Source organism: Aotus nancymaae, unplaced genomic scaffold (assembly GCF_030222135.1).
Source record: "Aotus nancymaae isolate 86718 unplaced genomic scaffold, 86718_ANA_hifiasm-v0.15.2.pri h1tg000040l, whole genome shotgun sequence".
Classification (NCBI taxonomy): Eukaryota; Metazoa; Chordata; class Mammalia; order Primates; family Aotidae; genus Aotus; species Aotus nancymaae.
The window spans coordinates 112,623,528-112,642,322 of NW_026988454.1; the positions used below are offsets into that span (position 1 = coordinate 112,623,528).

The following is an 18,795-nucleotide window of genomic DNA, read 5'->3' on the forward strand; positions in this document are numbered from 1 at the left end:
ATTGTAATATATAAGCTTCAAAGAATAAATGCACAATTACAAATTTTAATATAGCAGTTTATTTTTAAAAGTCATTTGAGAAATCACCAAATAATGTCAAAATCATGATTAGAAAACCAGCAATGAAATTTGAGACTATTGGTGTGACAAATCCTGTTTCAGGCCTTGTTGATCTAGACTTACTTGCACAACCAGCATTTGCCAAAACAGGAAATAGGTGTTTCATATATACGGCTCTAACCTTTTCTCTCTCCACCTTCCTTCTTTCAGCAGATGAAACAAATACTTCATCCTGCTTTGGAAACCACTGGTAAGTGATACCTCCCTTATTTCAAAGTGAACATTTTATTAGTTCTGAATATATCACTTTATCATTGACAAGGTGAACAACACATTATACCTTGTCAGTGATAAAGTGATATATTCAGTATATTTTAACTATAATTTTCCAGTCTATGATAACTTTTACTGATAGTAATTATTTTAATATGTTTATTTTAAGCTGAGAAGCTAGCGTATAGACAGCTTTATTATTCCAAAAGGACTTTTATCCAGTTTGAAATTTAAATAAATTTTTACCTTTCATTCTAAAGTAATATAATTAATTCCCTTGTCTATGACTTTTGGAAATAATTATACTGGAATTATTTTTAGTAGAAAACTGAAAAATTATGAATATATGTATGTGCAGACTTTCACATCAGTAACTTTTACTAACATTAAAACATACAGCTATATGAGAAGACATAACAAAAGTTTTAAATTGGCCAAAAAAATTATAGCACTGACCTTGAGGTTAAAAAGTATTTTATTAAAGATCATCAACATAAAATGCAATTTACCTGATGAAATGCACTGAGGTCAAAAACAAAAAAAGACTTTTAGAAGTGTTTCAATCAAAACTCAATCTACTCAATCACGTTTATGCAGGTAATTTAAATATAATATCTATCATGCATATTTCATCTAAGGAAGCAATTTCCACATACAGCTCCATACTGTAGCACATTAGAAGTGATTCTGGAGGATCAAGTATTAGGAGACCACAGAACTACCTAATGACAACATGAAAGGAGTTATTTACCGCTAGGGGGAAGATTTTAAAGTAAAATGCTTTTCTTCCCTGTAGCTAAATGCTATCCAGCAAACTCTGAGAGTACTTAACAATAGCCATAGAAGATCCGGTGTTGCCACTTCTGCTAGTTAAAACCAAATCTAGAATGTCTGCCTGTAGACCAAGACCTCTAAAGTGAATCAAAAGAAATTAAATTGACGACAATGACAAGTTTCAAGCCTGGGAATTACCCTACATTGATGAGTTGTGAGGTAAATTGGGGCTTCTGATTTGTAAGAGGCAGGGATGAATTGGGAAGAAGAGTGACGGAATTTTCAAGTAATGTAAATCTGACATTGCTATGAATTTCAGCTGTTATTTATTGAACTCCAAGTAAAAGGGAAGCAATTCATTCTTGAAAAGAAAAAAAGTGCTTCTTAGGAACTGGCAAGGCAGCTATTCTTTTTTGCATATCTTTATTAATTTCTTGATGAAGTCTAGCAGTTTTGCAGTTTGCATATTAGCATAGGCTGCTTTCTGTATCACAGATACATAATGAGATGAAAGAAAGTGATCAGAATAAAGATTAACTGTTAAATTTTAAGTAAGAAAATACTGCATCAAATACTTTTCTGTGCCGTGACTAGTATATAAATGTGTCTATACCTATAGTGCACACATTATACTTACATGCGTTAATACTTTTGACATCATTTCTAATATACACAATCCTTTAAAATATTTCTATAGTCTGTACTCCCTCCAATGTTTTGTTTTGTTTTGTTTTGTTTTGTTTTGTTTTGTTTTGTTTTGTTTTGTTTTGTTTTGAGACAGAGTCTCACTCTGTCGCCAGGCTGGAGTGCTCACTGCAACCTCTGCCTCCCGGGTTCAAGTGATTCTCCTGCCTCAGCCTCGTGAGAAGCTGGGACTACAGGTGCACACCACCATGCCCAACTAATTTTAGTATTTTTAGTGGAGACAGGATTTCACCATGTTGGTCAGGATGATCTCGATCTCCTGACCTTGAGATCCACCCGCCTCAGCCTTCCAAAGTATTGAAATTACAGGCATGAGCCACCACGCCCTGCCCTCTAATGCTTTTTAATGCTACCTTGTTTGATCTGTCTCTTAAATTTTCTATTCACATCCATCAGTTGATTTATCTGTTCCTACAATGATATTAAATCTTTGTCAACAAAGGTTTGAAGTCTATCTTAGTAACTAGTATGAAAAAGGTAACCCAATTGATTTTTTTTTTTTTTTTTGAGATGGAGTCTCGCTCTGTCACCCAGGCTGGAGTGCAGCAGTGCAATCGGGGCTCACTGCAACCACCACCTCCCAGTTTCAAGTGATCCTTCTGCCTCAGCCTCCCGTGTAGCTAGAATTGCAGGCACACACCACCACGCCCAGCTAACTCATGTGTTTTTAGTAGAGACGAGTTTCACCATGTTGCACACAGGGTGGTCTCGAACTCCTGAGCTCAGGGATCCAGCCTGCCTTGGCCTCCCAAAGTGCTGTGTGATAGGTGTAAGCCACCACGTTTGGCCAATTCTTCTTGCAAAAGGTTACTCAGTTATTCATCAGCCACTCAACATTTGTATTGGAATTATAATAAATAATTATCAGATATTTTAAGATTGATATCTTTATGTTATCATGTACCTTTTAAAAGCATTACAAAACTCTCAATTTATTCATATCTTCTACTGTATTCTGTTTTAAAGTTTTTTTTTGTTTTTTGTTTTTTGTTTTTTGTTTTTTTGAGACAGAGTTTCACTCGGTACCCCGACTGGAGTGCAATTGCACTATCTCGGCTCACCGCAACCTCTGCCTCCTGGGTTCAGGTGTTTTAAAGTTTTAATATTTTCTCTAAAAAATTTTTAAAATTTTTTGTTTTCCAGATACTTTATAGTTTTTTTTAACTGTTATAAGTGTTTTTTAAATCATATATTCTAATTGAATGTGCCAGTAATAAAAATGGTATTTTTGTAAGTTGCTAGCGCATCTAGAAAAATTGTTGATTTTGGTGTATTCTCTAGATAGATGATCATATCATTTGAAAACAATAATATTACCACTTCTCTTACAAAAGTTAAAATCATATATATATATATATATGCATATATATGTATTTTCTTTTCTTATGGCTTTGATTAGGATCTCTCCAGTACTATGTCAAATAATAGTATTAGTCATTCTTTTCTTGTTCCCAATATTAAATGAAATGCACCTAGAGTTTCTCCAATAACCATTATATTTGGTATATATATGCAGTATATGCTTCTTACCAAATTAATAATCTCTTCCATTTTTTTCCTTTTTTAAAAAGAACTACATATAGGGGTTGAATTTAATAATATATTTTGTGTCATATTACATTGCTTTAGTCTGTTAATATGATGAATTTTACCAATGAGTTTTCTAATTTTGAATTATTATTTCAGTCTTCATATAACTGTATTTGTTCTTGATATTTTTAATATATTTTTGAAATTGGTGACTTAATATTTTGTTAGGATTCTTGCAATTCATTTATGATGTGGGTTTATGTATTATTTACTATTATTCTTATATGTTTTATGAGTCAATCCTGGAATTATATCCACTCCTCAGATTACATTTCAGGAAAAAACAGCATTGGGAGGAAGTAGTCAAGCTAATTTGAACCATAAAACACTAGGGAATAAGAAGGTGTGACTATAAGAGCACTGGAGTGTGCTATCACATATGACCTTATTATCATCAGTTCTTTACACAGGATGCTTCTTATGAGTCCTTGATGCTACTTTGCTGACATATAGCACTAGGGCAAGTATTTTTCTGTTGCTGCAGAATTTTGCAATAAAGAGGAATCAATGATTATTTTGAGGCAAAAGTAAGAACTAACAGGCATTACTTTAGACCAACCACTGCTGTTGGATGCAGCACTCTCTTCTACTTCACATTCACCATACACAACACACACACACACATGCACACTCACATGCACACACACACACACATCCATCCATATACACATACTAGAAGTCATGAGAGACTTTATTCTCCTCAGATGTTCTATCTTTCCAGTATTTTCTTGGAATCCCTGTTTCCTTCTTGCTTCTATAATTTCTTCAGAGTTAATTTTGGGGTGGCAGCAAGAAGCTGACTATTTTGATATTCTACCTGGAATAAAAGCTAAAAGCTTGTTTTATAAATGGACCATTTGATGAATTCTCCTCTTAGCAACTGATCAAATTTGTTCTGCTTCATATTTTGCAAATTCTTATTTCCACAAAATGAACTGTTAAGGCCAGATATACCTATAGATATTTTGTTATCAGTCAATATGCAGTGATATAAGGTCATTTGAGAAAATATATAACACTCCCTTTTCCAAGGTGGTGTTTCAGACACACCAGTGGTCCTAACATCAGTGTAAAGAAGGCACAGTATGTTACAGTTTAATTGTATCATATACATTTATGCTTTAGAAACACACAATTTGCTGTCAATCTGGAATTAGTAGCAAACCATCACCATTTGAAATTGAAAATCTTTGAAATCCAGAGATTTGGTTATTCTCTAATCACACTTGAGATAATTATTAATTTCTTTGAAAATGGGAAACCAAAGCAGAACAGAAAACCGTATAAAAGGTGGGACCTGGTGACTTACATATGGCAAAAGAAACTCTTTCACAGGAATTGAATTAAGAGAAATCTAATGTTTATTTCCAGGAAATGACAAAAAAATATATCTAGTACATTTAGAAATTGTCTTCATGGAAATAAATGACAGGAGAGACATTTTTTTAAAAAAAAATTCTTTTTATTACATTCTGTGTGTCCCTACTAAATTGAATTGCAAACAAATCATTTTCTGCTTGCACCTGCTACTTATAGTAGTCTCTGGGGAGGAGACATGGGGATGGAGTGTAATATTACAGTGACCCTCTGTTAACATTACCAGTCTTACAGCTAATCATAGATCTTTATCATGTTTACCTCATCTGAATTATATACTCCCTGAGCCCTGAATTGTGCTAGATTCTTCCTCATCTCTCTCCAGAAAGCATTGGAATGGATCACTGTAAAAGGATACAAAATTTTATTCTCCTCTTTTGCACACATAAGAAAATTCAACCATCTCCCACTCTGGGTACTTGAATGATGAGCTCCCATAATGATATACTAGGACACCGAGGGCGAGAACCATGTCTTCTTCACTGATCATGTTCAGCAATATTATAACATGTTATCCTGAATAGAGTGTACAAAACTTGATCAATGTCTCCTAAAGGAAAGAATACCTAATTGTCTTTGACTTACAAATGAAAATAAGGATCTGTTTTTCCTCTTTTGCTCTCAAATTCTACAGGAGGCCCACTCGAGGCCCCATTTCTAAATACAGCATTCTAGAAGTTAGGGCATCAATCTATTAATTTAGAGGTGGAGGCAGGACAGGGTTATGTTATTTTTTAGTGAGTTCTGAGGTCTGTAACACCAGTAATTTGAAATCGTCTGGAGTTCCAGATCTGCATTCTGGCAGCATCATTTTTTGTGGATTTTTTTTCAGGCTTCAAGTTTATTTATTGATGCATTGGACAATATAAAACCACAATTGTGTTATCAAAAAGTATATCTCCCCTGCCCCCATTTTCTTGTTTTTCTATTGGAAACATCTTTTAAAAAGTGATACAAGTGGATACTAGCAAAGTTCCATATTCGTGGGGTGATTGTGCAGCAATGCTGGGACAGGATGGTTTGTGACATTGACTTTAATAGCATCAACATGGGTTTTGCAAGTGTGTATCAGACTGCATCCCAACACTTAAGATTCACAGTGGTCGGGGTGGGGGACACGAGGCCACTGGTTGGGAGAAGGGAAAACTGAATTTAGTGCTGGGGACCAGTTTGGGGTGCAAAGCTCTTCCTTTGGGAGCTCTGTGGGGATTTGGTATTAGCTAAGTTCATAGTCTAAGGAAGACCCAGCCCCAGCCCCCAACAGCTGGGGTTCAGGAGGAATCAGTGAATAACTAAGAAGGAAGAGTTTTTTTTTTTTTTTTTTTTTTTTTTTTTTTGCAGGATGAGTTACTCTATTAACATTCAGTCCAAAACAGAAAGCTAAGAATCTACCATGTACTATTTGCTCCGCTTTTTCCTTTTTTTTTTTTTAACTTAACATTGAAGCATAAGCTTTTTCTCTGAGTTTACAAAACCACCATAAATGTATAGTGGTTTTTATGTCTAATATACTGCCATATTAGACTAAGTAAATGAGAATACTGTAGCTGTATTCTCATTTACTTAGACATTATATCTCCCTATTACTAGGCGTGTAATTAATTTACAATGTTTTAACCTTTATAAATGATAATGTGATGAAAATTGTATGCTTAAAACTTTTCCAATATAGTTTATAATTTCAGTAGGATTGTAAGAAGTTGAATTAGTGAGACAAAGGATGTGAACATATTAAGGATATTAATATAGATAGGGTTAGTAATCCTTTAAACATGAGAATTAAATTATTACCTTTTGTTTTAGGATCAAGAGGAAGAATATTGCCTTTTTAAATTTGAGGCATGGAACTAAAGATAAAGTTTTGAGAGGAAAAGGGGATGCTGGCTACATGGGTAAAGTTGAAGAGAGTAGTTTAAAAGTATGAATGAAAAGCATATACTTAGAGGACTTTCTAGGTTTCAAAGAATGGCAAGTATATAAGTCAGATCCCTGATGGAAAAGAACTGGCACATGCTAACTTCTAATTTGAAGAGATGTTAATGAGGATATAGTTATAAAAGTGTAGACAGCACATAGGAAATCAGCAGGGGCTAATGCAATAGTACCCAGTAATAATCACAGTTGGAAGCCACTGAATTGGCATTGTGAAGAATCCACTCCTAGAATGTAAAGAGAGTAGTTACACAGAGAAGACTGTGGAGCTGCGGAAGAAGGAGGTAGAAAGTCCTTAGCATTTACAAGCATGTTTCAAAGGCTTCAGTCGGGAATTTTGGTTTGTTCTTTATTGTCCTAGTTGGAGGCATACTTCGAAAGTGAATCTACTATCATTCTGCTGGCTGCATGTGACAAGTCTTCTCCTGTTACATTAGTAATGAATTTGGGATGGAGGTCATTGTGTTCTTTTCCACCCGCATGTTACTCAGCAGTTCATGTACTAATCATTTTAATGCAGATCCTTGTTCTATTGGTTTTGTTTTCCCAGCAATGACATTATTCCCCCTGCTATTGTTCCTGGTTGCTGGGCTGCTTCCATCCTTTCCTGCAAATGGAAGTGAGGTATGGTTGAACTCAAAAATCTTCAGAAAAATTCAGGTAACCACGAGGGATAGCAAGTTACTAGATCAATCTTCAAAAGTGAAAAGGACTAGAGTGTCTGGTACGTTATAAAGTACTCATTAGTAGCCCAAGGTAGTAAACATAATTATGTTTAAAGCTGTGGTGATCAGTATGGTAGCCCCTAGCCACATGAAGGTATTGAATTTCATTAATTAAATGACTTTTCTCCACCTCCCCAAATTGCTTTGGAGATTTTTTTTTTAATGTGATAAAGCTATCTTTTGAGTGATCCCATAAAATTTGCTATGCAATACATAAAACTCTCTTACTAGAGTATTGCATGTTACACATGCACTTAGACTGAGCTTAAGCAGTTTTTCTAAACACCAGACACCACGTCAGGCAGAAATTTCCCCATAAAGTCTAGGTAAATCCTACACCCCACTCCTTACCACTTCTTTGCTGCAGACTGAGTGTGAATGTCTTAATAATTCCTATCATGTACCATTGTCACTATAAGATGCTATCACTCATATATCTAGAAAAATCACATTAAGACCTCTCTTAACTCACAAATTGGTATTTGTGGCTTTTGAGGAGATTTTAGTATCTCATGCTATGAATTATATTCCCCTTCTGAAAATGTTCATCTAATATCTTTTCATTAAAATGTCATAGCTTTGGCTATCATCGACAATGTTTAATAACTAATATTGGCTCAAGCACTTTTTTAAAATGGTCTTTATTCCCTCGAACTAACATAGTTACTATTATGTGCAATTTCCAACAATGTTAAAAAATAATTATAATTTTATTTTCCTGTAGGATTCCGCTTTTACTACTTTGTCAACCACCCAAACACAAGTACAAAGGGAGATTGTAAATAAACACAATGAACTGAGGAAAGCAGTCTCTCCACCTGCCAGCAACATGCTAAAGATGGTAAGAGGTGGTATTGCAGGGAGAGAGTTATGAACCAGCTGTGGAAGGAGCAGGCGGCTGGCAACTAAAAAATCTTAATAACTTTGAGGTTTACGAAGTTCTTTCTCTATTTTTTTATTTCATTTGAGCTGTGTCATGTGCAGAGCTGAATTTCTTAACTTCTCTTTATAATGGTTGTATAATGTCAACTTTATAGGGTTATTTAAATAATGGAGGCAGAATTAAAACCAAATCTTTGGACATACAGTGAAAAGCCATTATGTTTTTCTGCTTATTATCTTATCTGTCCCAATCTAAGATCAGAAAGACCTTTTCCCTTTAAGATAAATGCCATTTAGGGCAAATAACAATCTGCGGTTCTGGGCCCAGTACCAAAAGCCACATATCTTCCAAACCTATTCAATGAGTGGGTGGAAAAAAAAGAACTGGAAATGAAGTAAGTTAGCTAATTACTTCATTGTTGGAAAAGTAATCTCAACAATTCCACATGTTTATCAATATTTAGGGTAGGACCATTACTAAAAATCTTTAGATGTTTCTGCCATCCTGTCATAAATAATTAGACCATAAACCTAAATTTTTCAATTACTTAGCATAGGCATATTACCTGTATTTCTTTGTGGAGCAGAAAAAGGTACATCAAAAATATATCTTTGGTTACTATAAAAATCAGAAGATGCTTGTACAGAGATTTTATGATGACATAAATCAACCTATAACCTGATTATAAAGCTAATGCTCCTTTGAGGTTTGAGACAGTAAGTGGTATCTTTTTTCTGTACTTGTTTCAGAAATGGAACAAAGAGGCTGCAGCAAATGCCCAAAAGTGGGCAAATATGTGCAATTACAGACACAGTAACCCAAGTGATCGAAAGACCAGTAAGTAAATTAGCAAATATCGCTGGATAAATGAACAAGTAAAATAATAAGAAACCATGTTATGATGTTGCATTAAGAAAAGTTTATAAATAAATATTGCTTCTAATGCTACCTTTTTCGAATTAGAATATCTCTATATGTAGAGATTACTCTGAGAAGCACCATCTGTGCTTATTGTTTTATATAAATTTTATAAAAACTGTCTCACACAGTATCACATTTGTATCTCTCAATCAACTCATGAGTAAAGCAGGTTATAGATCATATCTTTCTCAGTTATGGAGATTAGAAAACCAATAGTCTGGAAGAAAATGATGATTGGTAATTAATGTCATATATAGGAAATTTGGAATTAGAATTTCTGGCTTCTAAATCAGTATCCTTTTTAGTGACAATATGCAGCCTATTTGTGTTTTAAAAACTACTTAATTTTGTTTTCATAAAATATTTTAAATTTTGTCAAATTGTTCCTGAATTTTACTAAAAAAAAAAAAAACATTAGCATTAACTTCTACGATTTTCTTCTGAATTTTTGATGACAGTAAGCCGTGTCTTTTATATTTTCTGGGAGTTTACAATGCATACTATATTAAACTAAAAAAATGACCTGCAAGATATAACCTATACATCATGAAATTAAAAAACAATTAGATAAAATATCATATGGATGAGCTATTAGATGAAATACTTATTGGATTATCAAAAACAACATAGGCAAAGGCAAGCCAAATTTGAAAGTGCTAAAAAAAAAACTGTCTCGTTTTGAAAATAGGACTGCCATTGTTATCTAATTTTTGATACTAAAACTGTAATAACTATGAAAGAGGTTGACTATGGTCACCAGAAGATTAAAAGAAATGGTCTTGAAAAATCCCAATCTACTGTTAAAATCTTAGCTTCTTTCTTTGTTTCTTAAAGGAACTATACAAAGGTAGTTTATACTCTCTTTAAGCAGCATGTAGACATTCCACGTTAAGCCTTCCAAATATAAATATTAATTTCAGGGCTTGAAAAATGCATTGACCTATTTCTGGACTGCAAGGCACTTTTTTCCTTATTTTTTGAGGAGAGTGTGGCCTGTGATGTTCTGATTTGCTAAGAGGAGGCCTGTAAACTTTGCAAATACTGTCTTTTATGGTGTCATCTGCTTCCTGTTTAGGGCTCTTAAAGACTGAGCATAAGACTTTTTTTTAATTCACACAAAATAAAAATTCTAACCATTTATTCAGATTCCTATATATGAAAATCTCTGGTGAGTATGGGCTTAGAGCAGGAGAGGGATTACTAAGTTGGTCTCTGACTTCAGCAAGCTCACATTACGAACTGAAAGAACATGAGGAACAGACATGTGAAGAATTCAATGTGTAAATAAATGAATCCAGGGAGGACAGATATTAAAGAAAAAAGGCTTCTCCATCTACTCAAAGTTTTGCATGTTGAAACCAGCATCAAGTATTGGACACATCTGACTTCTATTCAGCTTATAGCTGATAAGGATCTGAGGCACCCTCCTTATGTATTAGTCAATATTCATTAGTAATGCGCATCAGAGACAGCATTTAAAAAACAGGGATTGGCTGGGCGTGGTGGCTCACGCTTGTAATCTCAGCACTTTGGGAGGCTGAGACAGGTGGATCACAGGATTAGTAGTTCAAGACCAGTCTGGCCAATATGGTGAAACCCCATCTCTACTAAAAAATACAAAAATTAGCTGGGCGTGGTGGCACATGCCTGTAGTCCCAGCTACCCAGGATGTTGAGGCAGGAGAATTGCTGGAACCCAAGAAGCAGAGGTTGCAGTGAGCTGAGATCATGCCATTGCACTCTAGCCAGGGTGACAGAGTGAGACTCCATCTCAAAAAAAAAAAAAAAAGAAAACAACAACAAAAAAAGAGGAATTCTATCACGTCGGGGTATGTGTCTGTGTCTGTGTGTGTATTTTGCCATTGCATGCATTATTGCTTTCCTCATGAGTGGTCTGTTCCTTCTTAGGTCTAAAATGTGGTGAGAATCTCTACATGTCGAGTGCACCCAATTCATGGTCACAAGTAATCCAAAGGTGGTTTGATGAGCGTGATGATTTCGAGTTTGGTGTAGGGTCAAAGACTCCGAATGCAGTGGTTGGACATTATACACAGGTAAGGAGAAGAAATGAAAAACCATCACCTTTATAAATGCCCTTAAAAAAAAGATTCTCAAATTTTGACTGATTCCAAGTTCAATTTGAAGAAAAATTTCAAGTGAATATAGAATAGTCTGACATTTGGTGAGTATTTCAGCTATGAGCTGTCATTTTTCAATAGTCTTCAGAATCTTGATGGGGAAACATACTCTATGTCTAACAGTCTAAAAAAAGGAATGTACATGGAAATGTAATATTTTAAAAGTGTTTTCTTTTGATTCAATAATTTTACTAAATGTAGCCATAAGATATATGAAAACAAAATACGTCATTAACATTCTTCTCCGTTTTGTATTTCCTACTATTTGTCTTTTGGCATTTCCTTCTTCTCTAATGTGCTCTCATGTCTTCATTTATAGGTTTATAGGTTGTTTATTGACTGTTTGGTTTGGGTTTATAGGTTGTTTGGTACTCTTCGTACCTTGTTGGATGTGGAAATGCCTCTTGTCCCAATCAAAAAGTTCTAAAATACTACTATGTTTGCCACTATTGTCCTGCGTAAGTATATATTTTAGAGTTTATTGACAATAATGCCAAATACAATTTAATATTTAAAAATTATAATACAAAAAGAAACTAAAAAGCATATTTTAGTAAAGGTGAAGGAGATTAATCTTTAGAAAGATTTTGAAGTTGAGACACATTCAACCAACTTCTCAGAAAGATAAAGTTTTCAGTTCCATTTCCAAGTATTGTTAAACAGGGAGCTGTATTTCCTCATGCCTAAAATAATTTGTCTCCTCTCTCAATTGCCTTTTCCTATGCTCATGGTTACTTCATGAGTTCATGGAGTATGTAGTTGTCTAAATATAATTTTATCAGTTCCTGCTAAGTTCACACACAAGAAAGTGTGAGGAATGACACATTTTAGTAATGCCAGTCATTTCTGCTCACATACTCTTACTCATGCTTATCAGAAAATTTCACATTATACCATTAAGAAATGATTAAACCTAGGACCTCCAAGACTTTTCAAGAGATCTGTAATATATTTCAAAGAGCCAAGAAAAGATAATGTCTAAAATCTTTGCTTCTCAGAATTTATCCCAAAAAATCTTTCATGGAACCATTCATTAAGATCTTAATTTCTTAATAATCTTGGGTTTTCTGCAGGAAGTCCACTTATTTCTCAAGCAATATATTTGATCTACTCACATACACACACAAAAAAAATCGGCGGGGGCCAGCGCGGTGGCTCACGCCTGTAATCCCAGCACTTTGGGAGGCCGAGGCAGGTGGATCACGAGGTCAAGAGATCAAGACCATCCTGGTCAACATGGTGAAACCCCGTCTCTACTAAAAATACAAAAAATTAGCTGGGCATGGTGTCGTGTACCTGTAATCCCAGCTACTCAAGAGGCTGAGGCAGGAGAATTGCCTGAACCCAGGAGGCGGAGGTTGCGGTGAGCCGAGATCGCGCCATTGCACTCCAGCCTGGGTAACAAGAGCGAAACTCCATCTCAAAAAAAAAAAAAAAAAAAAAATCTGTGGATATATTGAAGATATATTCACAACATATCTATTAGCTTTAATTTCCTTTTAATATTTGAAATTATTCACCACTAGTGGGAGGGATTTTCTCCAAACTCAGCTTTCTACATGATTTATTTTGAGGCTTTAAATTTCCCAAGTGATGTAGGATTCCAGTTTGAGAAATATGACCTGTAAGGTCATTTTTCAGCAAAGAGTTATCACTGTTAATGCAGAAAATTGAAAGACCCTAGGAGACCGCCTCCAAATGCCTGGTCATGAGAGGAGAGCATCTGGAGTCAGCATCTGAAGTGAGAGTTGGAATTAGTATTGAGAGAAAGCAGGGAAAAGAGAACTTTCAGAACACTTTTATATCTATTTCACATTTTTTTTATGTGCTCACACACCCACAGCTATATTCTGTGATGGAAGGCTGAGATTCAGCTACATTGCCTTGGACATTAGCCTACTTAGTGCAATTGAGACTGTGACTTTCTTATATTTTCAGATGATAATTTATGAATAACAAAATAATCATCAGTGAGGTACAGGCTAGTCACTGTAAGATGAACTCACGCTGGATTTTGGTGTTAATTAAATCTTTTTTCCCCTAACATTCCCATTCCTGGCAAACATAAACATCTCATACACATCACCTTTAGATATTCCCAAACCTTCCCAAGCACAATACCATTTCACATACAGCAAAAACCATGTGGAAATCCTCCCACCACCTGAAAGCCAAATTTATGCTGAAGCTGTACTTATCCTACTTCATATTATAGAAATTATGTTACTTTTTATTTTTAATTATGTTATATTTAACATTAAATGTTATTTTCCATTTGGCATCCTTCTGTGCTTCAGGAACTTTTCCTGTTTCTCTAGGGGATATGTTTTACCCCTAGCAAGCACCTTGTGGTACATCATCTTATCAATTTGACCAAGTCTATTGGGAGATAAAGTTGTTGCCATGTTGAAATATACAGTGAAAACTTTAGACTTTAGTTATCCTATTTCAGTTGCTCAGGTTGTGAGATTATGGTCAGGAAAGTGAATGAATGTGTGAATTATTCCCTTGATTTGCATTATTGTCTGAATATACTCTGAGAATATTAAATTTTTAATTATTTGACATCATTAAAAACATTTAATAAATACCCTTATATACTTGGCGGCTGATATTAACCTTGGAACATAAACTAAATAGAAAACTGAAAAATATTTGACATTTTTTTATTTCAAATTTCAGTGGCAATTGGGCTAATAGACTATATGTCCCTTATGAGCAAGGATCGCCTTGTGCCAGTTGCCCAGATGACTGTGACGACGGACTATGCAGTAAGTTTGAAGTGATTAACTTGATAGTGAAATAAAATGATCTGACATTTCTTCTATGAATTGGAAAATCTGAAGGCAAACAACTTAAGCAATGCCTTCATGCAAAGAACAACAACAAAATGTCTGGCTCTGTCACCCAGGCTGGAGTGCAGTAACACCATCTCGGCTCACTGAAGCCTCTACCTCCCGGCCTCAAGTGATTCTTATCCCTCAGCCTCCTGAGTAACTGAGACTATAGGCACATGCCACCACACTTGTCTAATTTTTGTACTTTTTGTAGAGATGGGATTTCACCATATTGGCCACACTGGTCTTGAACTCCTGGCCTCAAGCAATCTGCCCATCTCAGCCACCCGAAAGTGCTAAGATTACAGGCGTGAGCCATTACACCCAGCCTTACAGAGTGTTTTTAAGTGAAATTTTTACACTGTTTAGAATTTATGTGTTATTTGCAATGTAAAATTTGGCCTGTTACCATATGTAACCTGATGAAACACCTACCGTACATGTTATATATTGGCATATATGAAAATGTGCCTGTGGAGATAATGTATTATAATTAAATATGAAGTTTCTTCTCATCAAAGTTAATATCATTATTCAAAATATAGCATTTTTTAAAAAAGAAAAACAAATATACATCTAAGTGTATGAGACCAAAGAATATGGTTCAATCCAGACAGGGACTCCAAATACTGCAATTTATCATACTAACTTCCTCATTTTTGCCATAGTGTAGTTAGAATAATCAAGTTTAATATAATAATCACTTGTACTTCTGCTTGCTAATAATTTTATATACATTTTTAAAGTCAAAATCAAATAAGTACATATTAGCTCACAGAATCCTGAAAAATATTTTAGCAAAAATGAATAAAATAAATATATATCACATACTATTCATTTTATGCTTTTATAAATAAAAGTATAAGAGTTGATATTTTTGTTTAACTAGGATATGTTATTAAAATTATTGACAGTGCAGATGACCTATTCATTGAGATTTTTACCTTTCAAATGGATTCACCTAATTGTAAGTTTCTTCTGACTGAATTGCATAGCTATAATTCAGATCGTTGATAATACCAAAGCTATAAATCAACTAAAGAAGGAAAAGCCAAATATTTCCAGCTCTCCCAAATGCTGTTTTCTAAGAAGCTTTAAATTTAAAATTTATCCTATTAGTAATTGGATATGAGTCAATTGAAAGATTTTAAACAGAAGAATGATAAGATCTGAACTGTGTTTTCTAAAGAGCTCCCAACAGCAGTGGGAAGAAACAATTGGATGAAAGCCAGCTGGGAGACTATTAGAAAAACACGCAACCAAAAACAAATGGATATTTTTACTGCATTAGGGCAAAATGAGTGAAAAACTAATGGACAGGTATGAAAAATAGGAAGAAAGTAGACTAGTCAGTTTTTGTTACCTCGTCTTGTTGAGTGTCGATTAAAAAAAAAGAAGAAGAAAGAAAGAAAGAAACAATTTCCAGTTGATTCCTGGCTCCTGGCTTGAATTAATAGTTGGGAGTGCCATTTCTCTGAAACTGTGTGAATCAAGTGAAGAGTTGTTGGGAAACAACAAAGAAATATCAAGCTTATAGACAGGATGATGAATTTAGTTTGAGATTTGTTGAGTTTGTGGCCACTGAAGGACATCTAAGTAGACATGTCCAATAATCATAATTACATTCTCTCCACCTTTTACATTTTACATTTACATCTTCCTATAATAATTACTTAGACCTGAGAGAAAGACTGGTGGCGTTAGAGTCTAGAACAACTGTGTCCAATATAACTTACTACAGTGCTGAAGATGTTCAATATTCTCACTTTCATGCAAAGTAGCCCTTAGACACATGGGCTTCTGAACATTTGATATAACTGGTGTTCCTGTGGAAAGACCTGAAATTTTAATTTTATTTAATTGTAATTAATTTAAGTTTAAACAACCACATGACAAATGTCTACTCTTTTGGATAGTGCAGTTCTAGAGAAATTCATTTAAATTGATTTTACTCTGCTCACTTGTTGAGTGAGGAAAATATGTCAGTTCATCTTAGAAACATTTCCAAAAGCTCAAAATTAAAAGGGAATCAATGTGTTTATCTAAAAGACCTTACATAGCCTTCAAAATATAAAATGGTTATCTTAGTGTAATAATACCAACTTGTTTGCTCAATTTCCTACTCTTCATTCATATAGAATGTATTGTTTCTGTTGCTGCTATGGAAAAAAATATAATGAAGTGACTAATTTATTTGTTTTTATTCCAGCCAATGTTTGCAAGTATGAAGATCTCTATAGCAACTGTGCAAGTTTGAAGGCCACATTCACCTGTAAACATCAGTTGGTCAGAGACAGTTGCAAAGCCTCCTGCAACTGTACAAACAGCATTTATTAAATACGTATTACACACCGAGTAGGGCTATGTGGAGAGGAGTCAGATTATCTACTTAGATCTGACATCTACTCAGATTTAACATATATACTTACTGAAATTGTAGGCATGTTTGACACATATTTGATTCTAAATATTTTTCTTCTGGATCTGCTTTTTATTCTACAAAAATCTCTTTCATACAAAGAGTTTAAAAAGTAACAACATCTATAACAACAACTTTGGATTTTTTATACATAAACTTTGTAATTTAAATTTACTGAATTTAATTAGGATGAGGATTTTGAAAGTTGCATTCTCATACGACTAAGTTCACTAAAATCCTGGACTGAACGTGAGAATTATGTTCCTAGAAAAAAATGTACAAAAAGAACAGAATATAATTTTCACATGAATCCTTGGCTGTTGTTGCCTTTCATAGCTCCACTGTATAGCTAAGCATCTTCAAAGAAGTGTTCCCATATGCTGTCTTAATTCCTTTCACATAGTCACCCTTCTTTCCAATCATCTGTCTGGCATTCTCACAACTGAGTGGAAACAGTTTTTCCTAAAACAATCTTGACTTTTATTTTGCCGAAATCAATACAATCCATTAATTTTTTATCTGCATAAATTTTACAGTAGAATATCATCATACCTTCATTGTTAAGCCACTCTTCTCTGTGACAAACCTTCCTTTAAAAAGAATTCAAAATAATATAGGTGAATATCCTCCACTCAAGTAGGTGGAACTCAGATCCACCTACTTGTGTGTGAGTCTTCACTAAACTTGGTGACTCACTTCCAAAGAGTAGAGTGTGGAAAGGGAAACATAGCAATTTTACAGTGGAGAAAAATGGCAAATGCCGTCTTCACCAAGTGATCAACATTAACATCACCAGCGATACGTCATGTGGATTTGTTCTATGTAATCTTTCTAAAAATTCATAATCCTAATATAATCATAAGTTAAAACATCCAGCAAACTCAAATTGAAGGATATTCTACAAAATATCCCTGAGGTATTTTAGACGATTCCTCGAAACTGTAAAAATCATCAAAAATAAGGAAATCCTGAGAAACAGTCACAGACCACATGAGACTAAGGAGACGTGTGAGCCAAATTCAATGCTCCTTCTTGGATCAGATCCTGGAACAGAAAAAAGATCAGTAATAAAATAACTGATGAAGTCTGAATAGAATCTGGAGTATTTTTAACAGTAGTGTTCATTTCTTAATCTTGAACAATATAGCAGGGTAATGTAACATGACATTAGAGAAACTGAAACAGGGTGAAGGCTATCTGGGAATTCTCTGTACTCTTACCAAATTTTCAATAAATCTGAGAAAACAATGCAAAATAAAAAGTATTTTGAAAAAAATATATGAACTTTTTTTTCTTGACTCCATGACACATCATAGCTTTCCTTCAGGTCGTCTAGTTATTCTCTCCTAGACTTTACTCTTAACCTTCAGTTCTTTATCCCAGTGCTACATGTTTGATTTTGTCATCTTTTCATGGACCTTTCAGGTAATACCAGTGATTTGGTTGTCTTATCAGATTGACGTGTTTACCCAGTATCAAACTTCAGTAAAAATTTTAAGGATCTAAGTAGTTATGAGGCAAAGGAAAACAGGAAATTGCAAGACCACTAGTGCAGTTCCGAGATGCTATTTTGGCTGCCTCTCTTAATCTCTTAAGCAATAAGCTTCCTAATTAGTCTCCATTCGAAACCTTTCAATAGGCTTCAGAAGTAATTAGTATAATATTCACAATCTTAAACTGATCTGCAAGAAGCTGAATAATCTTTTTTTATATTTCCCTCTCCAAGCTCACTTTATTCCACCCTCTCTCATTTCCTCTGCTCCAGTAAGATGAGCCCATTAAATTTTCTCAAATTCTTCACAATCATTCTTACCTTATGATGTTTGTGTTTGCTATTAGCTCTGTTTGGAACAGTGATCACTGTATTATTCACTAGAATTGCTACTTCACATTAAACATCATTTCATCAAGAGATTCGTTTGAGCACATAATGTAGAGAAGCTACCTCCATTTTCTCTCAGAGTTCTCTATATTTCCTCTTATAGTAATCATCACATGTGTAATAATTCCTGTGCTCAACAAATATTTATTGAAAACACTTATGTCTTGGATATCCAATTAGGCACTTTGAAATAGAACAATTAGCAAGACAGACCAAATTCCAAATTTCATGAAGTTCACACTCTAGCAGCGGAGAGAGAAAGAAAACTATCTTGCAAATA

At 34.4% G+C, this 18,795-nt stretch overlaps 1 protein-coding gene across 2 annotated transcripts; it reads left to right on the forward strand.

The window, feature by feature from the left end:
- The first annotated feature begins 225 nt into the window (after positions 1-225).
- On the forward strand, positions 226-17,729 carry CRISP3 (cysteine rich secretory protein 3). Of its 2 annotated transcripts, none has more exons than XM_064360987.1 (8): positions 226-310; positions 7,262-7,371; positions 8,161-8,277; positions 9,069-9,156; positions 11,148-11,293; positions 11,738-11,835; positions 14,060-14,148; positions 16,424-17,729. In XM_064360987.1, exons 1-8 carry the CDS (start codon positions 274-276, stop codon positions 16,549-16,551), a joined length of 813 nt encoding a protein of 270 aa, XP_064217057.1. In that variant the 5' UTR covers positions 226-273; the 3' UTR covers positions 16,552-17,729. The 2 variants fall into 2 exon arrangements, with proteins under 2 accessions (XP_064217057.1, XP_021521122.2); XM_021665447.2 differs by having other exon boundaries at positions 7,262-7,335.
- The last annotated feature ends 1,066 nt before the right edge of the window (positions 17,730-18,795 follow it).

Coding starts and splice junctions, on each gene's coding strand:
- CRISP3 (XM_064360987.1), top strand. CDS start 274: ATGAAACAAATACTTCATCCTGCTTTGGAAACCACTG. Junction 311..7,261: donor TCCTGCTTTGGAAACCACTG/GTAAGTGATACC, acceptor TTGTTTTCCCAG/CAATGACATTATTCCCCCTG. Junction 14,149..16,423: donor CTGTGACGACGGACTATGCA/GTAAGTTTGAAG, acceptor TTTTTATTCCAG/CCAATGTTTGCAAGTATGAA.